General features: G+C 43.1%; 1 protein-coding gene across 10 annotated transcripts in view; it reads right to left on the reverse strand.

Moving 5' to 3' along the window:
- ACACA (acetyl-CoA carboxylase alpha) overlaps positions 1-26,407 on the reverse strand; it is a 151,199-nt gene that overhangs the window by 104,162 nt on the left and 20,630 nt on the right. For 8 of the 10 annotated variants that reach the window (XM_087751911.1, XM_087751910.1, XM_087751909.1 and 5 more), the window contains 15 exons: positions 12,825-12,957; positions 12,048-12,186; positions 11,708-11,817; positions 11,164-11,245; positions 9,856-9,954; positions 9,165-9,271; positions 8,303-8,413; positions 7,584-7,793; positions 6,873-7,043; positions 4,379-4,540; positions 3,915-4,078; positions 3,123-3,273; positions 2,505-2,608; positions 1,536-1,617; positions 230-375 (listed from right to left, as the gene is read on the reverse strand). In XM_087751911.1, coding sequence (XP_087608037.1) covers positions 230-375; positions 1,536-1,617; positions 2,505-2,608; positions 3,123-3,273; positions 3,915-4,078; positions 4,379-4,540; positions 6,873-7,043; positions 7,584-7,793; positions 8,303-8,413; positions 9,165-9,271; positions 9,856-9,954; positions 11,164-11,245; positions 11,708-11,817; positions 12,048-12,186; positions 12,825-12,957 — 1,971 coding nt within the window. Of the gene's footprint in view, positions 1-229; positions 376-1,535; positions 1,618-2,504; positions 2,609-3,122; positions 3,274-3,914; positions 4,079-4,378; positions 4,541-6,872; positions 7,044-7,583; positions 7,794-8,302; positions 8,414-9,164; positions 9,272-9,855; positions 9,955-11,163; positions 11,246-11,707; positions 11,818-12,047; positions 12,187-12,824; positions 12,958-16,395; positions 16,736-19,122; positions 19,142-26,407 lie in introns of those variants that run through there. The other 2 variants (XM_087751918.1, XM_087751917.1) reach the window with 2 other exon arrangements.

Below are 26,407 nucleotides of genomic sequence, written 5' to 3' on the forward strand. Positions count from 1 at the left end.
CAGGAGAACATGGACTCCACATTGGTACGCATTCAGATCTTTCTTCTAACCGTAGCCAAGATCTGTTCTTCCGGTGAAGGCAACTTCTCCCTTTAAACTCATCCACAATACATCTAGTAACCTCTTCCAAGGAGAGAATTCCCTTCCCAGATGATCTTTAGGAAGCATAAAGTACACCTAATTTTGGCTTGTATGTAAATGTGGAACATTAATCTTTACAGGTTGCTACCTGTCCACTTCTTCTTTCATGTAGGTAGTATAGCTGCTACCATCATAAGACAGGAGCAGTCCTCCATCACTCAGTCGGTGCACATCAACTTCCACACACGAGCTGTTCATGATGACCACATAGGAGTTGGGAGACTGTCGGGTCACCTGCAGATCCACAAGCATGGTACGTGTCACATGAAATAAACACCGCATTGATAGTGCCTTGACTGCCACAACATACAGAGTTTTCCAAGCACTGCAACAGTGGGAGTTAAAGAGGGGGAACAGAGCCATTTGTTTTCATGTTAGACAGAAAAAAACGATGTAAAAAAATTTAGGCTCACAAAGCCAAGCATTTAGCAGTCAAGAGATGCCAGAACTAATGCTGTCCATGAATCTTGATTTAATCCTCTCACGCTTATGCATTAATTGTACAGGTTTGATTACACAATCATACACCATTTCTTCACCCCGATCTACGTACAAGTCACAGTCGTGTACTAAAAGAAAAAAAAAATAAAAAGATTGTCTCACAAAGAAAGCAGCTAAAGCTCTCCCTGGAAAAAGGGATCCTATCACAGTCTCTGCTACAGAGTTCCTATCTGAAGCTGGGTAAATCACTTAAAGCATACTTTGGCTGCTGTTCAGTGCCTCTCTGTTCCTCATCAAAGGGGTGCCAAGATAAAATCATGGAGGTGCAGCAGTGCAGAATACTTATAGCTGCAAAAACCAGTGTAAAGTCATGTCATTAAAAACTTCACCATAATAAATTTGCCCAAGGAAGCTAATTAAGATTGCACAGACAATCTTAAGTCTAATATTTCCTAACTTTTTTATGCTTGGTTTCACAACCTTTAAACAGTATTTCCAATGTTGTTTTTTTGCACACAGCAAAGAAAAAGCAACACTAAAGGGAAAAATTGCTACAAATTCTGTCATGCTGATGAAACTGGGCTCAAACACCCAACAGAGTAGATCTACATATGCAGAAACATTAACTGAAGGTTTTGGTCAACCAACAGGCAGTAGTCTTAGCCTATAACAAAGTATTTATTCTTCACCCTATGCAGAGCATTTCTTGACCCCGGAAGGTTAAAATGTTTACAGAGATACACAGAGATATTGCAATGGAAAGATGTGATGAGGTATTATCATAAAGGAGATTGTACTGATTTCTTAACCACACTAAAGCAGAGAAAATAAACCCTGCACAGATTTCATTCCCATCATTACACGTATTACAAAGATTAAGCCAGAGCAGCACACAAACAGACATTTCCAACCAGAAGTGGCAAGAGGATGGGTTTCCATGCTGTGCATCGTACCTTCAGCACATACTTCCGTCCCTCATAGATGAGTTCCACATCCACAGTGTTCAGCAGAGTACGAGCAGGCAGGACTTGGCCCCTTGAAAGAGAAGTACAAAACAAAACTGGTCTTGCAGAAGCCACCAAATGGCTATCAGGGGCCCAAGCAGGTTCAAAGATGCATGCAAGAATTTGGAAAACACTAGCAGAGAGATGGGAGTAGGCTTTTAAACCGTCTCTTCTTAGGAGAGACACATATCGGTTTGACAAAGGCAGCCCATCTCTCTCCAGCCACACAGACCAGCTTTACTCTTCATTCACTTTTGCCTTAAAGGGTCTGCAAAAGGAACATCACAGCTGGAATTACAGAACATGTAGCACGACTTAACATAGGGATAGAGCAGCTTTTCCCCGTGCAGCTCTGTTTACGTATGGACTCACCAACACGAGACTGAGGGGAAGAATTCTGTTAAGAGCACACCTGCCTGGATCACACCAGGTTTAGCCTGACAGTGTTAGGACTAGTTTCCGTACAGTGCCTGCTCTACTTTAAAGCCAGCAGGAGCAGAGAGGGTTTTCTAAGTACTAGTGGGAAACACTCAATTTGGAAAATTATGTCAAATCTGGAAAATTAAATCAATCCTCAAAACAGGGGCAAGACAATATCTGGTGATTCAAGGCTCCCTAATGCTGCCCTAGCAGCACACAAAGAATTCCACATTTCTGAGCCATTTCTTGGAGCTTCTGCCAAAACTGCCAGAAACCAAACCAATCTGTGCAAACAGCAGGGGGTATTCTGGGGAGATGCACGGATATCTGCCAGTTTTCTTAGGCCAGTAGATAAACGACTTTCTGGGGCCAGAGAACACTCAGCAGATAACAAGCTCTGTGCGTTTCTGGACTGGACTGTACTTGAGCAAAATTTTTAAATCAAAACTAATTACTGTCTGCTTATCAGCTATCTACCAGACTAGCTTGCAATTTTACCTTTCTAGAGAGTGTAGGAAGTTTGAGACACTGTTTCGGAAGCTGACATCAGCCACATGCAGAGCTCCACACACCACTCCCAGCATGGTATCGGGCCTTTCAGCCTAGAAAGAAAGGGTACACAACAGTTACATCTCCTTTAGCTTCAGTCCATTCTGCACACTCACTTGAAGAATCAACAGTCTCAGCTCTATTTTTGGCTCATGGACAACCTCTCTTTAAATTAAGTTGCTGTAGCATCCGTGCAAACACCATATAGAAGCAGTTATCTCTGTAACTCCTTAAAAGAAAACCACATTTTTTTCTTCCTGGATCAAATCCTGAGGCTCCACCTACATTTCCACTATCATCTGTCCCAAACTGCAAACCAAAATACCAGCCTTGATTCACACCTACACTAAGATGCTTTTCTGGCCAACTTTCCTTGACAGAGATGACCTGGGGTTTTGATATAAATCGGAATTAAGGCCAGTGAAAATGTTTATGAATAAAGTGGTAAGTGGAAATTAACCACTCCTAAATCCTTGCCCTCTTGCAACCAGCATGCACCAAGCTTGCCCCCCCATCCCCTTCCCCTCCTCACTCCAATTTGTAGTTCTGTAAAGCAAGCAGCTGCACCTGAACTTTCTCAGCAATAAGCCGATCCAACCAGCCAGTGTCAATGCGGTTCTGCTGGAAGCTTTCCGTTTCCAACAGTTTAATCAAGTACTCAACAGTGGTTCGGAAATCCCCTCGGATGGACAGTTCCTTCAAAGCCACTACCATGTTTCTGAAAGATAAAAGAACACCTATTATCTCTCCCATATTAACGGTAATGTGCAAGCTGGTAGCTCTAGATAGTTCCCCATGAGCTGCTGGGAAAAACCAGCCTGAAGGCAATAGCACAAGAGCATGTGCACTGGAGCAAGATCCTATATGACATACTTGGGAATGAAAGAATATTGATTTTCTTCAGTCTGCTGCTGGTGTGAACAAGAGCAACTCAGCCAGCACCAGCTATGAGATCAGGAGTTCCCACTGCTGTCATCATCTAGGCACCTACCACACATCAGAAGTATACGTAAGACAGACAGACGTGGTCTCCATCCCACCCAGAATGGAACAGAGGAAATGCTCTGCATGAAAAATACCATACCCCAGCAGCAAGTATGCAAGGCAGGAATGAAATAGAAAGGAAAAAAAGTAAAGAGAAGTAAGCAAATAGTGTGAAAACATAGGTGCACCACAGTGGAATTGCAAAGCAAGACAGGATGAGAAGCCTGACCATGATGTGGAAAACATGGTAATGGGAGGGGAAACTTCTCTTAAAACTCCTAGAAGTAAGGAGTCTTGTTTTATCCATGGCACTTTGGATCAAAGAGGACAAAACCAAGCAATTTCCAAGGTTCTACCACTTTTCTGACTACTTACGAGATGGCTTCTTCACGATTTTCTCCCCAAGAGAAGCAGTGACCAAATTGAGAATCAGCAAATTCATGAAGCCCTCCTGCAGCAGCAACACTGAAATAGCCCCAGACGTTCTTATTGCTGCGGAAATTCAGTTCCTGAACTGTACCAGAACTGGGCTTAAATCCCTGCAAAGACAGACAGACACTGCTATACATCCTAAAGAAAAAGTAAATAATCCAGAATTAGGGAAGTAATTAGAGTTCTGAAGGCTAGAGCACTTCTTTGTACTGCAGCATGATATATACACAAATAAGTTCAGGCTGTGTCTAACCAGAATCTACAGAACCATCAGCTAAGTGAGATAAGGGAAGAATCTTTTAAATTTGCTGCCAAAATTTTCAGGATCAGTAGCAGGGATTGAACCTAGGTGTAAAGCCTACGGTTATCAGCACGTGATCAGTAACTACAGAATTTAAAAAACTCACCTCATCAGGATTCTCACTGGTGATACGTGCAGCGATGACATGGCCGCGTGGACAGGGGACATGGGCTGAATTCTCAAAATCAATAGATGCATCTCCCCATGGAGAAACGCCATACATCACTCGGATATCCTTGATCCTGTGGAGGGGAATCCCCATGGCAATCTAAGGAATAATAATAATAATAATCATAATCATAATATAACAGTAAAAGAAACTAGCACTAAGTAAGTTTCTCTCCTCACAGAGAGTACCTATTCCTTGAAGAATTAATTCCACCAATTCTCTGTAGAAGCTGATGCTGCAGTTCTAGTATAGCAAGTATGGATGCCTGTTTTCTGATGTGAGCCTTCTCCATTGACACATCTTGGAACATTCATGTTTCTCAGGACAGCTGAGCTCAGTGTAATATCCACCTTAAGCTCTTCAGCCAGTATTTTCCATTGACTGATTAAAAGGCTCCAGAGCAAGCTGGCCAGTGCTAGGTCAGCTGAGGATGGGCACGCATTAGGCCTGTTAAAAATATACTAAGGTCCCAGTGAGACAGGAGGCCCCTAATTGGCTATAGGAAACTGTGGAATTTTGCAACTATAAACTGCGGAGAGAGTAACCTGCAGAACTGGCTGCTGGCTGTATCCTTATGGAGTAAAGTCCCACTTGTTCTGTTCATTAGCTGGGATTTGTTTTTACAGCTGCAGTTCAAAAAGGCCAAGCTTTAGCTTAACCATTTATTTCAGCCGTCTGTTAGCCAGACACCAACAGACAAAAGACTGAACTGGTTATAATATCAATGCGCCATTCTATGAAATTGTATCTAGCATCAGCAATGTGAAGAACAGTGCTCAAACAATGAGGAAAGCATCTGACCAGTTACAAAACTCTCAGTGCCTGGCAAATACAGACATAGAGCTACTGGAATCTCTGCTGAGAAAAGGCTCAGTCCAAAGCCAAACAGCCTCCTGACAAAATGAAGAGGATCCTGCTCCTGAGCAGCCTAAAAGACGTTACAGTTCAACTGTTTGTTTTCTCTACCATCTATCCAATAAACTTCAAAATGCAAACAGCAGGGAGAAGAAAGAAACTAGAAAGCAAGCAAGAAGGTAAGAATGGGAAGGCTGGGAAAATGGAAGTAGAAAAGCACCGAGAGCCCCTAATGTGAGGTAAGACAGAGAGGGAAAGAGGACTGCGGCATTCATCCACCCGTGGAAAAGATGGGGGCTGAGAATAGGGAGAGAGCATGGCAGCAGACAGGGAGTTCAGTGGGGATGCACAAGGGACAGATGAGCCACAGCATATGCACAAATGCTTTCTACAGCATCTGTGAAGGATTCCCTCATTACTTGGGGGATCAGAACAACAAAAAGCCTACTCATTCATGTAAGCTATAACTGTCACCCACTGTCATGACTTCTCCTTGAAAAAGCAATAAATCAAGACAAATTCTTGGTCACTTTGCCACATCTATTCAAGTACCTCATTATTAGGCACAAATCCTGTTTTGCAGAGAGGCTAAAGAACAGGGACCTCAGCCATGAGGAGGAAGCATCTGCGTTGAGTGAGGGGCTTAGAGAGGTGGAAACAATAGCTCTGGAAGTCAGCAACTGCTCATCAAAATGAAAAAGACCCAAGTCATTTTCCTGAACGTCAAACAACTGCTGAACTTGCTGAAAGATGAAAAACCCAATTGTCTGTTCTTTTTTCCCTCCTTTTGTCATTAGAAAATCTGGGAAGAGGCTGTTGTCCCTTGGAGGCAGAGTGGGCGATGCGCTGCTCAAAACTGGCACGGCACTTGATCGCAGTGCTAGCCTCAGAAGCCAACTCATTTCATAAAATAATTTCAGAGCTTAAAGTCAAACTATTCATGGCTAAAGCTTGTTGAGACAGGCTTCTTTACACACAGTCTTTCCTTAAATCAGTTTTCCTACCTCTATGTTTTATTCCTCTATTGCTTCCCTTCACACTCCTTTTAACTGAAGGTCTACCGGAGCAGTCCAGGAGAAACAACTAGAAAATAACCTCTCTTTGCTTTCCAAATCAGAAAGAGCCAAAACTTAGTGAAATAGTCATAAGAGAAGGGGTACATACATATTTTGGAATACTGAATGAAGCTTTGCTCCAGCCACAGAAGATAAATCCCAAGCTGAGAAAGTACCAAAATGGGCCTTTGAGTTATTGGGTATTTTCGTTGCGGAGGAAATGTGGAGGAGTTATCTATCACTTATCTGCACATGAGGATATAGGCCATATTTAGTAGAGCTCTTTAATACTTTCTTTATATTCTCTCCTCTATCAGTACCAAGATCTAGTCATCTGCATAATGTCAGTACGTGATCCAGTTTTAACAGAGAACCCTGGCTGTGACTCAGACAAGAGTCCGCCCCCTATTTTACTAAGCCTTCAGCAGAACAGGTTTTTCATGCTCAGGCCTCTTCAACATACCACAGCTTGAGTACTTGTGAAAGCCGCCAGGAGCAGGGGGCCTGGGCACTTGACTCACCTGGAGCTGCGCTGCCGGCAGATTAACATCAGCTACCATCTCCGTGCAGGGGTGCTCCACTTGCAGGCGGGGATTCAACTCCAGAAAGTAGAAACTGCCATCCTGGCTGTACAGGTATTCCACAGTGCCCGCACTCACATATCCCACCATTTTGGCAAGCTTCACTGCACACTAAGATACAGGACAAAAAAAAAGAGTATTTGACTTCCAGGCCCCATGCTCAGTTACCTATGCTCTGTTCATCCACCCCACCCACTTCAGACATTTTGCTGGCATTCTGAAACATCCAAAAGCTTGCTCAAAGCAAAGCATGTGGCACAGGAGTTTTGATGTCCAGGCTACTTCATTTACAATTTACAGAAGGCAGAGTTTGACGCAAATATTTATAATACTCAGCATCAGACAATTCATACAGCTCCCGCAGCTTGCTTTTAATATGACAATATACATTTAAAACACACTTCCCTCCTATTTTTGGGGTGCATGCATTTCTGAAAGGAGCTCTACAGCTGTTTGTCAGCTCATGGTGGACTTAGTCAGTTTTGGAAATGTGAGTGGGTGCCCACACTAAGCAGTTTAAGACACACAACCCTATATTGCTCCTTTAAAAGATTCAACAATGCAAAACTCTTGGCGATGCCAAAAAAAAAAAAAAACCTGCCTGTTTCTGGAGTCTCACAAGGAAAAGAAAACTTGCAGAGCCACTCTCACCTGTTCCATGTGCTCAAACACCACCGAAGTGGCGATAGAAGCAGGTGCTTCCTCAATAATCTTCTGGTGCCTGCGCTGCACGGAGCAATCCCGGCCAAAGAGGGAGATGGCGTTGCCATACTGATCTGCCAGGATCTGCACCTCCAAGTGGCGGGACTGTTTGGCTAGTCGCATTACAAAGATTGGAGAGCCGGGGACTTCGGCTTGAACCTGTAGGAGAGACAGCATACAAATAGGCAGATCATTTTCTGTAAACACCTGTCTTAGTCACAATCATCCCAAGTTCATTTTTTAAGCAAGGAACATCCCTAATATTTCCCCTGGGCCACTTAAGGCTGAAAATACCCTGTGTTCGCTTGTATATAATTACAGTGCTGTTTCCATTCCTCTCAGCTTTCCTAAATAACCCATAAACTAAAGAAAGCTCATGTCCCTCAACATTTTTGAGTTACACTGCAGATGCCCTCCGTTACTTGGATTTATTCAGCATCTCCTGTGACGTTCGGGCATTTGACAACTGTATTGGATATGCAGATATATTGAAATCCTACCAACATACAGAGCAAAGAAAGCATGAACTCATGATTCAAAGTAGCTAAACAGGCTCTGATAGATAATGCAGACTTTTTCAGTTCTTTAACATTTCCGATTCAGTGCTCTCAGAATCACCCAACCTGAACATTTAGAACAAGAAAGTACAAATCAATGGGAAAAGTTACCTGTCTAAATAGGTTGGGGAAGTCATCTGCATTGTTAACTTTCCTGATTCCTTTTCCTCCTCCTCCTTCAGAAGCCTTGATCATGACAGGGTAGCCAACCTCCTCAGCAGCCTGATCAAGATGGGCAGAAAAACATGGGCAAGTACAAAAAGTTAGCAGAATAAAGTTGAAAAGATCACTATTTCCCTGTTGATTTGTGTCCAAGCTTCCATGTCTGACTCTATTTAGCAACCAAGACACGAATGGGATAGAAACCAAATATTCCAGTTTGAGAGGGCGCCTGAGGTTGGAAAAATCAGCAGTGATTTTGTGACTAGAGAGAACTCTAGCCTCTCAAAGTCATCACAAAATCTTCTGTCAGTGCTTCACGCCATTAAATTTACCAACTCACAGACAAGCTTTTTTGTAATACAGAAAATCATTAAGCTGGGTAACATGGAAAAATCATATACTCCATCCCGTCTCTTCACAAAGGAAAATTCCCAAACCCTGTATTGTGCCAGGAATGTTTCTTATTCTAGAAATCTTTCTCAAAGGAAAACTTAGATGAAACCAAGTATGAGGTCATGGGTCTTTATTAAAAACACCTTCTTCCTGCATTAAACAAAAACCAGAAGAGAGCCCTTAATGAAACACAACTTTGTCCCATATTTGTCTCTTTCTCCTAATTCTCACCTAATTCTGCAGACTGGGCCCAAAGATTAAATGTGAAAGATCACTTTCCAATTTCCAAGACCCAGTTCTGTGAGGCTGACAGTCTAGTTCTAGTTTGTACTCCCACTAAAAATAAATTAAACCTCTAGCTTCCTCTGGGTGTGCATGCAGCAAGACTTCAAATACCTTCAAAATACTAGCCACCTACCCGCAGTCCATCATCTGCGTCCTTCACATAGCCTTTTTCATACAGTTCCTGAGGAACATTCAAGATACGCTTCTGAAGATCATTTTCCTGCCAATCCACTCGAAGACCTGAAATATAAGCATTATCTTCTTAGCTCATTCTGCTGCAAGGCTCAGTGAGAACTCGCACATCAGACACTGGTGAAACAAACAGCAGTCGTAGTTCCACAAGGAACCAGTCTGGAAGCATTTACAAAAGAGGGAACGCAGAATGTAAACAGACTGCTCTGTTTTCTGGGGAGTAGATCTTTTCATCCAACAAATTATATCCTCCTTCATTTACCTTGTGCAATTCTGAGAAACAAGTTGTTATTTACGGTCTTTTGAAACTGTACAGAGCATCCATGGAAGCAGAGTATTGGCTGCGTACTCCAAAACTACACGCTACAAAAGCGGAGACTGCAGAAATACCAGAGATCACAGCTCTGCTGTTAGACTAACAGCACGTTACACAACATGTAAATTTTGCCTGACATATCCATTTATATCGTAGTCACTATGTCTAAGCCTCAGATAATACAAATTTGAAACCCTAAACAGATAGAACATCTCTTCGCATGCCTTTCTGTGCACAGACACTTCTTAAAGATGAGATGTGTTGAAGAAAAAAAAGATTAAAATTATCTTGACAAACACAGCAATTTCCTTCTTACCACTGCCACTCCAAGGAAGAGTTGGAATGCCGGCAGTCTGAGCCACTATTGAAGAAGCAATTTTATCTCCTAAGGCCCACATCGCTTGGCTTGGAGGACCTGCAAAGAGCAAAAACAATGCATGAGGGAGACACAAGAGATATCAGATGTTAGGGAAATGGCCATAAGTCTGATTTAGGTTCCACGTAAGAGGGATAAATAAACACTTTTAGCAGGGTTGCTGCATGTCACATCTCAACTGGTATAAACCAACATTTCTGAACCGAAACAGAGAGCATGAACTGTATCAGCCAGGAAACTAAAACCAAACAGACTAGAGTACTTTTGACCAAGGAGGAAGAAAAGGCAATTGAAACTACAGCAACACAACCACAGACACATCGCAAGAGCTTGTTAAGTGCCCATCCTGTTAAAGAAGCCCTGGCACACTCAGCTTGCAAGCACCACTCTCTGTCCATGTGTCCTCAAGCTGGGCCTGCTCTCAAAGGGATTGGCAGTAACTGGTATTAGGTGTGCTCATCACATGCTACTGGAATAATAATTCAGTGCCCTGATTTTACTGGAAATGTGGTTTGCATGGGACTGGAGTGTACGATTGGTAAGAGATTTAAACTGGAATTAAAATACAGCTCCAAAAGTCTAGAGTACTTCTGTGGTTATGGCTGAAGATATTACAGATAAAAAGATCTGCTAGAAGTCAGAACATGACACAACTATCCCCAGGGTATGTTCAGACCGTGACTTTTATCACAAGGCCATCTTTAGTTTTAAACACAGCCCGTGTCCAAAACCATATATCCAATATTCAGATCCATGTGGTTCAGAAGATGAGGCTTACTGCAACATCTCCAGCAGTTGGTTAACTACACTGCTAACTAGACCACAGACTTCATGTATTGTCCACACAGAACTCCACTTTCCATGTAACCAAACTACAAACATCCTCTTTAAAATGACAACAGGGACATTCAGGTTTTGAAACAATCTGCCTTAACAGGAATCTTTTCTGATTTTGTATCTCACAACATTCAAAGACATGCTGGAGAACTCGCCACTTCTTCCATACAAGAATTATTTCCCAGGATATGTCCAAACCTTACCTAGTTTCATTAGCCTCGACGACTGGAAAAAACTACGCTTTTAGACAGCATATTCTGTTGCTCCGACTACTGTAAAGAACATATCATCGATCTCGCGCTTGCAAACCATACCTCACGGCTCTCTTTTAGAGCCAGGATCTTCTATCTCACTAAACCCACCCACCTTAAAATAAGGACTAGACATTAGATCAGAAGTATATATCCTCACCCATGAAAGCAATCCCATTTTTGTGGAGAAGCTCTGGTAGTTTAGGGTTCTCAGATGCATGGCCCCAGCCAGCCCATACAGCCTGCAGAAGAAAATAACATAATTCACTCGTTGTTTTAGTAAAACAAGAAAGTAAGCAGAAATAGAAAGCATGCAGATACTCAAGTCTTTCTTTTCCTCACTGAAAACAGCCTCACAACATTCATAAGCCAGACCAGCCTCCTGAACTACATGGCATGCTTAGTTTAAAGGGCTAGTGTCTTGCAACTCGTAGACAAGTCAAAGAAGGCAGCTGAAGCAAGCTGCTGAAGCAGAACTAAGTGTAGGGAAGTGAAAGGGTGAAGGGAACCTGCTGTCTCCTGCAGATATTCGTACTGGGAAATCCATGCATTGTAACATGCATTGCCTTTTGATGCTCGTATAGGTTTGTAGTTTCCATTTCTTTGACCTGTCTTTTTCCCCAGATACAATTCGTTATTTAAGGAGAGAAGATTGCTGAGTGTCACGTCCTGTTTTGGAAACTATCATCTTTGACACTTCTCACCTGCACTGGAATCCGCTTAGCAATATCAAGAATGAGTTCCACGTTTGCATAGTTGTTGTTGTTCGGTCCTCCTGGAACTGGGACGTAGTGATCTGCCATTTTAATATACTCTGCCAACACAAAGAAGGTCTCATTGAGACTGCAAATCTAAAACAGCACTTGGGTCTAAAACTCCCTAAATCTACGGTACTGGAAGTATTTCATCTCCTCCCAGAAAAATCTGTTACTTGACAGAATGGTACGTGACGCAGCGGACATACATTCAACTTCTTGCATCCTTGTGGGCGCACAGGTCTGTGCAAGGAGAAGGCTGTGCACCTTCACGCTCTTTACAACTCACCTGCGTTTGCTTTCAGATCCTCGGGAGTCACCATGACAACAAATCTGATTGCCCGCTCATTTCGAAACATCTCATAGGACCAGCGTCGGATGGATCTCATGCATTTCACCGCTGCAATGCCATTATTTGCTATCAGGACCTGAGTATATTAGAAGCAGAGATGAGATAGACTCTAAATAGCACAAAACACTAAACGATAATGAAAACAGTTTTTTCTCTGCAGACTCTTCGTCCAATTGTGGGGCTGTGCAGTTTCGTTAGCCAGCAATCAATTCAGCAAGAACATTTAATGGCCCATTAGTCAATTCAGAAATCAGCTCTTGCTCGACCATAAAGATTTTAATATATTATGCTTTGTTTGGATTAAAGAGCAGAAGGACACATGAGAATAGGCATAACGAGTGGCTAAAACATTCGATACCTGAAAGGGAGAGACCGCGTCCTTTAAATTATTATGTATTTTAAAATACATTTCTTAGTGTTTTTTTCCAGTCTATTTTTGTTATATCTGTCTATAAATCATTCTGTATCAGCAGAAGTGCTCTAGCTCCCTCAAATTTTTTTTCCTGTCACACTAAGTTAAAACAATGGGATGCTTATTTATCATTTATAAAATAAAATGGAAACACAATGATTACAGGCAGAAGTACAACTTTCAAATTCAGGAATATTAATATTTTGATATCTGCAACGTACAGCCTTATACAGAGAGAAGTCATAGCTCAAGAGAAGGGAACAAAATGCAATATGTTGAAGTCAAAAAGGTCAGTAACTTACCTTTTCAATAACTTTATTCCCTCCAAAACGAGTAACAAACTCCGCTGGAGAAGCCACTGTGAAATCCCGCTGCACGTCAACTTTCTTCCTGTCCCGGCCTTGCTTTACAAGGTGTAAACCAGACATACTGGGCCTAAGGAGATTTGTGGGAGACAGAAAAAAGCAACTTGGCAGTGCAGACATACACAAATAGAAGAGGATATGTGAATAATTTGTAAAGTTCCCCTTGACCGTGTTCCCTAAGCAGACAAGCGGAATCACTCCTTGCCTCCAGACCACTGTGGCGCCTGGTCCTCAGATTTTACAAGGATGACTTTGGCTTTTCAATACCTTTCAGTTACCTCTCTGCAAAAGCCAGGTTATCTGGGGAAGTTCTGGTTATGCTAACATATAAATAGGTAAAAATACATTCACTGTATATTGCTGCCCAACACAGAACAATGATACTCCACCACGTTGCTTTCGATTCATCTAGGAAAACTGGGAAATGACAACAACGTTTTCTGGCTTGGGTGAAACAAGCTACTACGATGAGACTCCATAAAGAAATCCTACTTGGGAACCACAACAAATAAGTCTCCAGGTGTAAACGAGAGACTCTGCTATCATTTTACAAGAATTTTCTACCATCCAGTCTTAAATATCTTCCTCAAAAGTTCTGAGAGCTAGAGGACAAATTAATCACGTTACTTCTACTACAAGCAGTGAAAGCCAACTTTGTGTCTGACAAGATCAACCCTGGGCTTTGCCACCGTCTTTCTGTGAGGGAATGGGACAGTTGCTTCCCTTTCTTATGCTTCAGCTGCCTCAGAAGTGACACATGGATAAATCACCCATTGCTTATGCAAGCACTACAGGCGTTGATTTGCTAAAATTTATAAAAGCTGAAATTGTAAGAGGAAACTCAACAGAAAAGCAAAGACCTACTCTTTGCACCATGCATCTACCATAGTGCAGCATCACTGCGGCAATAACAAGATACTTTTTATTTTAAAGCCCCTGACGCCTTACCTCTTGGGTCACCCCCCAGTTTACCCATTTTTCTGACTGTATTTAGTGTGCTTTTCTTAACAGGTTCCTTTCCCACGAACACACCGAAGTCCCGACACCTGCCACCACGCAGGATTACAGAACCTTTCTGTAAGAAGGAGTACTGGGAAAATATTTTAAAAACTACTCAATGCTTTGGAAAGACCCAACTGGAACCAAGGGGGTCAGTGCCACTGGAGCAGCCGTGTAACTGGCAGCATCTGTCCCCAGGAGCCAGGCGGGCCCTGCTGGTTGCCCTTTGGCCATGGGAAACCCGTCAGGAACCTCTGGCCTAATCAGCTGCTGAAGCACTGATACCATTGAGCAACTCCACTGGGAAATGGGATGGGACGCGGCAGAAAGCGACTGGAATTGCTGGGGGAGGGCACAAAGGGAAAACCAACCCAAGGACAAGCCAAGTCACATACAACGTCTAGAGGTCTCCTTTTAAACACAGCCACCAAGGGCAGGTAGCCCGAGAGCTGTACCTGTGAAGTTCACTGCCCCATGTGAGGTTTGGAGCATCCCGGCTTGCCCGAGCTGCTGCCAGAGGTGCTCGGTGACAGCCTGAGAGGAAACACACAGATTCCCCGTCACGTTCCCTCATAAATACGTTATGGCCTATGATGATTTACTCATCTGGAATGCAGACCCTCCTTAATTCTTCATCAGGAGCACAGTAACACCACAGACCAGTATTTTGACTAAAAAAAAATTGTTGATGAAAGAAGCCCTGAACAACCTGTAGCTAGTATCTGGTTTAAATCCAGATTCTTCTCTTGTCCATCTTTCCTATGAACGATCACGATACTAACGCCGTCTACGCTGTGCTTTGCAGTAGACATTAACAAAAAGGATCTTGACCCGTATCATCTAGCACAACCTCTTCAAAAAGGTATATGCCAAATCCTGGTAAAACCAACCAAGAATTGTACTAGAATAAAAGACGATCTTTCAGGTAAGGCAAGATCAGTGCCCAGCTCTGACACGCAGACATGTTTATCTGCCACACACAGGATGGAGCGGATCCTTCCCTGCCTCTCCGCCTTCGTGCACACCATCTACTGTGGCTGTGACGTCCTACTGCGGCACAACCCTGACTTTGTGAGGATTTCCAGAACAGCAAGAAAGTGTATTTACAGCACTTGAAATTCAGATCCTGTGTTCTGCGTTCACACATCAGTCCTTCTCTCCCACACGTGAGATATTCCCATGACAAATGGCCATGCTGGTAGAGAATTTCAAGTTACAGTCTTGCAAATGTTGAGCTTAACTAGGAAGCCAAAACCTGTTCTAAGCACAATGAAAGAGACTTTGAAGCAATCCATGAAGCCAAGAGCAGGAGAAGTAAAGGTAACAGGAAAAACAAGATCAGTAGGGTGATTTTAAAGCATGCTAAAAAAACCAGATGCCTATCTCCCAATGATATTCCGGGACATATAAATGGCTGTACTAGGTCAGACCCCAATACATTCAAGTCTAGTAACTTGTCTCAAAGAAGAGCTGCTAGCTGATAGCCGGAGAAGAGCGTAAGAAGGAGTTAAGTGTGTGGAGGTTCTTTCCCCGTGTACTTTCCCTTCTTCCAGCGAGCTGCGCTTTCCGAGACAGACATCATCGTTGCACTTAAAACTTGCCCCTATCAGCAAGAGTTCACAAAGTGCTCTGTGATAATCTCAGCCCAGGAAATCAAGGACAGGAACCAACAGGCAAGAAACAGAGTAGTTAAGGTTGAATTTCTACTAAATTTATGTCATTAAAGAGGGTCAGAATCTATGGCATGGCAAGGAAGGAGCATAGTCCAACAAGTGAGACAGGTTTATTCATTCCGGGTTTATTGAGAGCAGTCTCAACAAAAATAGATAAAAGATAAAAATCTTGGGGTCAGAATCTGTGAACATGTATGAATATGAACTATCCTGCCAAGCTGAAATTACTACACACACAAAGATACTGCTACAGGTAAAATATCAACAAAACCAGAGGTTCATCAACCAGAATAATGCACAAACACTTGTTTATAAGCAAGTATAGTTCTGTTTAATTTGTGACAGTAAGCATACCAAGAACATTAAGTTTATTTACTAATAAAAACAGGCTGCACATTATAATCAAAACAGGAGAGATTTTTCCTTTTTGCAGGGTAAGATGAGGTAGAAGTTGGGCAGCAAGGAAGAGAGAACACCGAGCTCTAAACAAAACAGAATAAATGCTGAGTTAGTAACAGTCATCCCTATTAATCACCAGGTCACAACTGCAGTGTTCTGTTACATAGGAACTTTCAAAATGCTCATCTATCCTTCAGTTTATAGAGGTTAGAAGTCGTGCAGAATCTCAAACTTTAACACTGATTCCCCAACTAAGATGTATTCTAGCATCTTTCTTACAGACTGCATGCACAGATACCTCGCAGTCACTGGTGAGGTTTCAGAGGATAAAATTAACATGGAAAAATATCAGTATGCATTTCCAGTACAGAGTGCCCAACTGCCCCAGTCCAAGACAGCTGCTGCTACGATGAGACAATCACATCTGTAATTCTTACCTTTGCAGCATGTGATATCTCATTTCTTGACTCTGCTCTGCAGAATCCTCCATGCTGTCTCAGTGAAGGAATTAACAGATTCGGGCTTGCTTATGACTCGTCTAGTGCAGCTGCTGCTATTTTATTTTTTCCAATACTGCAGCTCAAAAGCCAGCAGGAGAAAGCTGCAGAGCCTCTTGCACTCACGCGGTTCTCCTTGAAGCAGTGGCACTTCCCAGATCGCTTCAATCTTTTAACCTTTGTCCCTTGCTTTCCACCACCCCTCTCTGTCACTCTTCCTGTGACGCAGCATGCACAGAGAGGGTAGCAGCTTCCCTCTTCTGCATTCAGAGGAAAGCAGCTGATCAGGAAAGAGAGAAAATGATCTCCAGGTTACGTAATGAGGCTTAACGCACAGCACCGCTGCTGCAGCCCACACGACGCGCGGTGGCCGTTCGCAGCAAGGGTCAGCCCCCGTTCATGCTGCCCACACCGGGGGTCACGCGAGGAAGGGGAGACCGCACAGCTTCCCCACGTGCTCCGTCAGCATCCAGAGGAACCCTGCACCGCTGGCCACACGACTGCGCCGGGAGCGGGCCAGCACCTCCTCAGCGGCTAGCTTTGCGAGAGGAAAGGGCCGGTTAGCCCGAAGAATTCAATGAACTTGTAGGATTTAATATCAGACTTTCACAGTGGGTGGGGAGACGACAAGGAAAGCATTTCCAGGGCGACAGAGAAGAAATTCGGATGCACAGCTCGTACAGGCACACAGAGCACAGTGGTGATCCAGACACGAGACAACAGATCACACTGGACACCAGCTGGGAAGCTGGGAGACCCTGGACAAGTCACTTAACTTTTCTGTGCCTCCGTTTCTCCACCTATAAAATGGAGATGAGATCACTCCAAGTGCTATAAGAATAAATATCCTCACAAGCAAAGTGCTACAGTACTGCAGGGTCCAATAACATCATGGGAGAAAGGAGGAATGTTTACTCAGTATCAAGCACATGCAAAAGCATAAATTGCAAACTTGGGGGTAGGGAAAGGATAAGCAAGGGCAATGATTGAAGCAATACAGCAATGATGAAACCTGGACTGAAACTAGACACAGCAACTGGATTACATTTTTAAATTTCGCGACATTTGGATCTGTCCTGGTGTAGGGCGATATCCAGGTATGATGCACATGCATTCCCAGAGTCTGACCAAAAGCCATGCAATCACCCAGGAGGGGATGACTCAAAAAAAGGAACAAGTACCCAGAGGAAAAGTGTCACATTAACGTGATGACAGCATGCAACCTTGAGCCCTGAAGGGCAAGGTGAGGTCACTGCAGGAGACAGGGAACTAAGAATAGTGCAGGCGATAAGAGCGGCGATAGGAGCAAGGACCAACAGCAAGTGCCATGTGTCTGATAAAGTGCAGACAAACAATTCTGTGCGGATCCAATTTCTTCAAGCATTGTCAGAAGGGTAAAGGGGATAGCGACACACTGTGGCAGTGAAGGCGGCAGTCACAGTGAAAATAAATCCCTTCACCAGACAGCAGAGACAAGAGATACCAGGGAAAGAGCAGAGATTAAACAAATTAAAAAAACCCCAACATTATATATCTACGTAATAACTAAATGCCCCTCTCACCTGTCGGCCTTTGCTTCCTCTTTGAAGAACTACTCAAACTACCCAACTATGAAACGCACCAGAAATTTCCCATTTAATTCATTTTAAAACAGAAGCGTGTAAGAAAAAGCAACTTGTCTTGAAATACTTTCCAGCACTGGCTCCATCTTGGCTCCATCTCCCGCCACACCGCTTTCCCAGGCGTGGCACAGATCCCCGCTCCCAGCCCGCCCCAGCGAACTCGGGGTCCCGGCCTCCCACACCCCGGCAGGCAGGACTCCGGCCATGGCAGCCTGCTCTCCCAGGTTCTCCAGGCTCCTCCTTCCCTTCATCTCTGCAGGGAGGCTACCACAAACCCACCACTTCACCAGTTCCAAACAAGCCATCATAAGGGTAGAGAACAGGGAACCTACAGACTCTGCTCGATAAAATCTGTGTCGCTTTCCCTGCTGGTCATCACTGTGTAAGACCAGCAAAACCCAACAGACATTCAGTGACTCTACTGGATATGCATTTCATGCAGAAAATGGTATATCCCCTCATTTTCAAAATAAAATACTTGCACGATCTATTGTTCCATTAGATTTCCTCAGTTTTTGATCCTGATTTGAGACTAAAATTTATACACAGTATAACTGAAATTTTATTTTTCAGTTTTTGTGAAACTGTTTCCCAAATATTTGCCTGTGCTCCAAACCCCCCCCCCCCGCCCCCAGCCCCAATTCAAACAGCTTCTGACCATTGTGGCTGCAAGGAAACAAATCCTACAGCTACACACAGCTTGATGTTAGAGCAGCAGCTTCAGCATTGGTTAAAAATATTCATTGTGCCTTCTACCAGCTGAATTCACTGCTCTGAAATCAATGGATTTGCTGCAACATCCCTACAAAAATATGCTACACAAGGATGTGTCATTCTGCTAAAATACTTACCATCAAACACAAACACACACTACAAAGCTCCTTTCCTAAACATAATACTACTCAGAACCCAAATGGCAAATATCATATGAAAACCAAACCCCCCTCTTTAGACCCTAGGCCTGCTGTCAGACAAAAGGAAAGCCTGTGCGCTTCTCTTCTGTTCTAGCCTCCAAGAAAAAAAAGCATTCATTACAGACACATACCTGACGCACATCGCAGCTAGGAGCCTGCATTGATCCCAGCACTGTAACATGCCAAGTGCTATCAGTGACGTAGCAGTTTATTCCAAAGGCAGTGATGCATTAGCTGGCTTGTTTGAAAGGCAGCCTTAAGGAGACTGCAGCACATACATACACGCACACACACCCCCCCGAGAAAGGATTTTTTTTTTTCCCCCCTCTGGATTAGGCCTGTAAAGGGTGCAGAGAGAGGGCAGCTGTCATCAATTTGGGCTTTACGTTTTGTAAATATGTAAGCACTGATGTGAAGATGTATCCGATCTGGGCAGAAAGACTCAAGCCAGTTGAAGCATCTGTAAGATCTCCTCCGGTTTTAGATCTGCCCTGGCAACCTACTTCCCAAAAAGGCAGAGAGAAAGAGCAAGCATGTATGTAAGCCCAGCAAGCAATGCAGAATTCTGCAGCTGGAGTAAATGCTTCACTATGTTTCGGGTAACAGGCACTGGTAGGCAGCAATCTGGGCTTATTCAAAGAGAGTTTTTGCCTGCTGTTTTAAAGAGACAGAAGAGTTGGCCTGAATGCAGACACTGCCAGAAATCAGTGCTTCAACCTAAAAATCAAAAAATAAAAAGAAACTCAACTCAGCTCTGACAAAGGATTGAGCCTAAGGATTTCAGGAAATTAAATAAAGGATGCAGCACAAACCCCAAAAACAGCCCTCTCCCTACCCCCTGGCTAAATAACTTCACTTCCATGCTAAGGCAGACTTTGAACAGCCATCGAGGCAGGTCTTCAGCCTAAAGCACTAACTTTGGTTCCAAAACTACACAGCCCAGACTGGCACAAGCTGCTGGGATTCCTCTCAAATAACCAAGTACCAACAGCTGCAATGGATGCGGATTTTAAGTGCTGAGACACTTGTTTGTCAGATATTTTCTTTCCCTAAACCACGTATCTGGCTTTTTATCTGCCATGCCGTATGCATTTTAAACTGGACTATACCCATGGGATGCACACACCGCATCACTGGTGTTCCCTGCAAGTTCCAAAGCAACATCACAGCTGTTATTATGGGAGGGAACCTGACGATTTAAAGCTCACCGAGCTCTTCTGGATCACACACTCTTATCTACTCTGATGAAAACCACTTCACTCCTCAGGCTCTTCAACATACCCTGTGACCCATTCCTTCCGACTGTTCCTTCCAAGGTATTCTGCACTCAGCTTTGAGAGTCTCATGTTCGACAAGCCTCTAGCCTCCTGCACGCTCCAAGTCCCTTCCTCTGCCTTCAAATTTATCTTTCAGAACCCATTTCTTCATCATGTCCTTCCCACTTAGACCCACAGCACCAAATTTTCACCCCTCAAAAATACCCAGTAAATCCAAATGTCAATCCAAATAAATAGCCAAATTTAAATCAAATTGATATCCGTACTCCAGTTCCTAAAACCACAAAGTACTGAAAGATCTTTACTTTTCCATCCTCATGAAGTACAGAATTCCACATGTTCTTGGAGCAAGAGCCTAACGCTCTCCAGGTCAAGCCCTGCCACCAAGATAAAAGTTAATAACAACAACAGTGAAAGACAGTTCTGCAAGTGAGAAGAGAGCAGGATTGAAGCCTTTGGCAAGGAGCCTTCCCAGTGCTCTTTGACAAAGTTCAAGTGTTGAACAGATCTGATCTGCATGAACTAGAGAATGTATCTTTTTTAACAACCAGAATTACGGGGGTAGGTGGGGGAGTTTTGCATAAAATTTATCACTGAAAGAGGTTTTGCCTCGTGTAAGGGAATCCTATACAGAAAGCACGGTGCAGCCCAATTCAGCTACTAGTCTTACAGACAGAGTTACGATACGGAGTCAAGAGATCCAAGTTATTCCCTAGCCTGGAGATTCTTTGCTTTCCCTACCTAAAACAGGTTTAACGACTCTTCCTCTTTTCCCAGATTTGTTGCAAGCCTACATTCATCGACAGCTTCTCCTGCAGCCACTGAAGATACAAGCGCTAGGCTGCAAGGGGACTCTGCAAAAGCACTTGTCTTTGAAGGCCTTTGCTACATGTCCCAGTCTGGGTGAAAAGCAAGGGCATCCAGCAAAATACAGGAGGGGGCCCTGAAGTATTCTGATAGGGACAAAGTATACTTCGTTATCTTTTCAATTAGAAATACCAGATAAGTAAACAAGTAGGAGACACTGTCGCTGCTGTGGTATCTCAGCCAGCTTATCTTTGCAACATCTCCCTACAAATTACTGAATTTAGAGATGACGTTTCCCATGTTAACTGAGGTCAAAGGGAGTAAAACATCTGCGTGGTTGATCACCAGGACAATCTGTTACAGCACAATACAAAGAATGCTACTTTTGAGAGGTATGCAGATGAAAAGTCCTTTAAAGTGTATTTGTTCACTAAACAGAGTAGCTTTCAGAGAAGAAAAAAGTTGCAATTCACAGGTTATCACTATAACCAGAAATACCTAGGAATCCAAAACATCTTACAAGCTTCCTCTTTTTCAACAGATACAGGAGGAAATTCAACTTTTCACTCCAGGTGGATGAAGTTCGAGATATAAATCACATCACTCACTGGCAGTAGTGGTAACAACAGGGAACTAAATGCTTTGTTTTGGCAGGGGTTCCTTGAAGACACACAGCTTTATTTCAGCAACTCGCAGAAACACGCAACAGCATCACTCTCCCCTATCTGCGGAGCCAACGGCAATTGATCACATGCAAAGGAAAACGTCTCAGCAAGCAGGACGCAATTCCAGTTTCATTAACGGCCTTCTGGTCTGTGAGATGCAAACCCATGCAAGTCACCCTGCAAAAAAAAAACCTCAGCAGCACCATAGCAACTGATAGCACAGACAGCAGAGCAAGAGGAGGAGCCTTCAGCTCCAGCAGTGGCCCCACAGCCAGCAGTATGCAGAAAGCCTGGAAGGGGAAGGAATCAGTTCAGCAAAGGAGAAATCCTTTTTCATACAGCTGGGCCAGTCTCGGACACGGCAGTGAAAGCATCAGCCTTGCAGACACTAAAGCATACTTGTACTTCTACGCACACGTTTGTGCATAAAATTACAGCGGCACTTGTAATTTTACAAGATCAATGCTCTACAGTGTAATCTCCTAACCACAAACAGTTGGACTGGAAAGGAATTTTTTAAAATTCAAAACAAGCTCAAAAGGATCCTTTATTTCTTTTAGTACTCTGTGCAATCACTCTACGACTGGTTTCTAAGCAGGAACCCTGTCCCAGTGCCAGGCTGGGCGCACTCAACACGCTACCATCCAGACTGAAATTGAGGTGTTCTTCCAAAATTACTTTAATAGATGATTAGTTCTTCTTAAGCATCTCAATATTTTATTGAGACTATTTACTGAAAAGTCCAAATACCATTAGCTGCTAAGGACTAAAGTCTCTGTGGGCTTAATATCAGAGGCAACAGCTGAGCTACTTCCAAAAATCTGGCTTTCAGTTGATGCAAATGGATTGTCAGGTGACTTTGTACACCCATTTTATTGCTTATGAAACCAGAGCCCTGATGTATAAATACCAGAAGACATGCAGGATTTATTCTATTTTAAACAAGAATTTGATACAAGATACCATCTTTGAAGCTAGGAATTAAATTTAGCAATAGCCAAAGACAATTTATTAAACAAAACAAACAGACCCAAAGTACTCTCCAAGTGGCATTCATAGAGAAGTTACTTAATCCACCACTAAAACTTCAGTAAGGAGCATAGCAACTGTCTAACAGCTCATTAAACAACAAGCAAAAACTGTATCCCGACAGGACGACTGCCTTCGGTTGGAAGTGCTGACGGAAATTTTCTGAACTCAAAGACAACACAATTATGCCTGGAAGCAAAAAAATTAAGAAAAAATAGTGTGCTTGGTTTTATTATCTAAAAGTGCAAAATGCAACAAAGTAAATTTTGTTGATGTAGACTGTACACAAGGAGAATATTTTCTTTAAGAACACTTGTTTCCAATGCTAGATGCTACAACTAACAGAGTGAGGAGGACATTTACATGATTTTTATTACTGATACTCTTTAAATAAAGCACAACCACAAGCAAGAAAAGCATCAGAACATTTAAAGTGCACAGTTACTCTGCCAACACACAATGTCTGTTAAGCGCTGGCTGACGTACCACACATCAATTTAAAGTTCGTTATCAGAGCATGACTTTCGCAATCCTATAAAGCAGTAGCCAACTGGCACCATCAAAGGTCTTCATAGATCTCTAGTGGTACGGAAGCCTACATTGTACAACCTGTCCCAGCAAGATTGTCTTTAGCAACAGCATAAACACTCAACAAGATCAATAAGGTGATAGATGGAACAACACAGCGCACACACGCTCTGCGTGCTCAAATGAAGAAACATGAGTTGGCATACAGACCACCCATAGCTGGGTCAGGATTTATCGATTAGACACCACAACCCCGTCAGACGATAAGGCTCTCGGCAATGTTTTCCAGCTCAGACAGGAGACCTGCAGATCTCGGGTACCGAGCATGTGCCAAACAGTCTACTGAAACATCTATGCTTCATGAACCGGCAATGCCTGTCGCTTTTTCCGGGGGTCTAGGAGCAGGAGAGAAGCAGCAATGCCTGCTACTGCAGGAGAAGAGGCTCTCAGATGACCAGATGTGATGCGAGGCACGACAGCCATGAGACTCCCATCGGGGCATCAGAGGCTCGAGCATCTTTCACAAAGACAGTTAATTTGGCTTCTACTTAAATGGGTTTGTTTGCTATAAAATAGCGTGAACAGAACAGTCCGTGAGAGCTGATGACCAAGGAAGAGCATTTCTAATTATCAAAGTCATTTTAATATTGACATAGTGTTCCTCAGAGGGGTGAAAATCTGCTCGGGGTGTCAAGATAAGCACTGGAACAGCTGTTGCACAAAAGGTGCAAACATTCACTGGCACAGAGCATTATAGGATGGATTAGACAGTCTTACAGTCAACCTCCACAAAGCAACAAAATGGAGTTTAGAGGAGAAAGGAAGTTTTCCTGTCTAAACTTCAGTGACCTAGAGTATGAGAGGAAAAAACGACTCGATCAGATGGCTGACAACCCTCCTTTCCGGCCCTCCTGTGCTGTAAGAAGAAATCTCTTTCCTCTAGCCATCAGAGCAGCAGACTTACTAACCGACATGCTCTATGAAGAGGTAAAAGGATAGTTCAGGTGCACTCACAAACCCTTTTTCAGCTGACTAAATTCTGGATTTTAGACATAATGGTTCCCTGAGAAGGACTTCTCTGCAGCAAAGCCCCTCACCTCAAACACAAGCTATCTCTGTTTAGCTGACCAAAATTTCCTGGGTGAAACTAACCGGCAAATGGAAGGATTTTTGGCAACTTCTTCAAAAAGGTACGTTCCTTGTTGGACCCATTAGTCAAACCGTACAGAACTCCCCGTGAATTTATCTTTGTCACTTTAGAAAGTGTTTTACCTTTGTGATTACCAAAAGGAAGCTGGAAGCAAGAATACCTGTGTTTCATTAATTCACTGTCACAAAGTGACTTCAGGCAAGTTGTTGAACTTGTCTTTGTCTCAGTTTCTCCATCTGTAAACATTATTTGGAAATCTTTGGACGACAGAGACTACCATCCTTGAAAACTCTTTCAATTCATCTTTCTTTATCACAGAAAAACAGCCTATAATGCTGTAACTTTTTTTATTTGAATTGGCATTTCTCCCCAATTTAACAGGAAGTCAAGTACCCTCAAAAGAGAGTGCCAAAGTAAGCAGGTTACAACAGAGGGGCTCAAGGTTGCACACCTATTACATTACAGCTCTCTGATGCCAGGCAGTGTCCTAGAAGTTGCTTCATTTTCTTGCTCTCCTATTGTCTCTTTCCACACTAATGGTTATGTGTTCATCCAGTTTCTTCTGTTCCCAAGATATATCTAGTTACAGGGCTAGATCTTTTCCTCCTTCAAAATTACCTTTTGTGCTGCCAAATTATTATAACTGGCAGTCCTTGGAAAGGTAATCCCCTTTAAATTTGCTTTAAGATTTTATATCTGTTATGTTAGTGCCAGCTGGCTAAACGTGTCCGTCAGTATGACCATAACAACTCTGTAAAGTATGGACTACTATCCCCCTTCTGCCTGAACCCAAAGAGTCTGCTAGTATTTGTTTTCAGAGGCTGTCTCCCTCAAGCGGGAAGGGAACCACCAATAAAAGGACAGATTAAAATTCCTTAATCTGCACAAGCAAAGAAACCAACAAAACAAAAGAACAAGCTGAAAGGAAAAAGGAAAGAACAAGCTGGGCATATAAACATCTACTGCTGGTCAGTAAAAGCCAGAAGCCTTTTTGGAACCAACCATTTCTTCAAAAGCAACAAAGTAAAGCTAGTTTTTACTGAACAATCCCTCACAATAGTGGGATTCAGACTGTCCCGTACGTTCCTGGAATGGGATGACACCTTTTAAAAAGGCAGGCAGAAAGAGCAGCTCAAGAGGAGGCTCTTCTAGATTTACTTCTGACCATTGGCGGGATCTGCTGGGAGAACCTGAGGCTGAAAGGCACCAGAACAAACAATCACAAACCTACCTGTAAGAACTAGCAGACAAAGAGGTAGTACGTTACATCCAGCTGGAAGATGTCAAGGACAAATCTTTCCTAAACAAAAATGCATTTCCTTCCTTATGTACTAAAAAGGCTTGCAAACAGAAGACTGTCAATTGCTGCAGTAAATTTGCATGTTAGGAAGACTTTTAACACTGTCCAAATCTATGTTTTCATAAATAGGACAAGTATACATGAAACAACTGGGGGGTAGTCGGAAATTCAGACGATGGTGAGAAACTGTTCTGTTAAACTGGAAGAATGTAAGAAGCAGGGCTTTGGTAAGGATCCATTCCAACACTGTTTAACATTTTCTTTTTAAATTTATCAGTTATGAGCTTACCATCAAACTGGGAATGACTGAAGATGCTTTGGAATCAAAAATCTAATTCTAAAGGAATTTGACAAGGTGGCAAAGTAACCTGAAATGAGCTGCTGCAATTCAGTAATGACAAGTGCAAATATTACACATAGTGAAAAATAACTTCATCAACATTCAGCGTGGTGATTGTTCGTGGACTGCTGCTCCCCATGCACAACACCTCCTCACTCTACCCAGCACTGACAAGGCCTCAGGTACAGTACTGCGTACAGGCCTGGGCACCAGACCTCCTGGAATATGGGAAACAAACGAAGGGGACATGGAAGAGTGAGACACTGAGAAACTGTGATCTCTACACACACTGAAAAGTACAAGATACCTAGCCTATAACA

This window comes from Nipponia nippon, unplaced genomic scaffold, assembly GCF_047370975.1.
Source record: "Nipponia nippon isolate SJK-2023a ecotype South Korea unplaced genomic scaffold, ASM4737097v1 scaffold_15, whole genome shotgun sequence".
NCBI lineage: Eukaryota > Metazoa > Chordata > Aves > Pelecaniformes > Threskiornithidae > Nipponia > Nipponia nippon.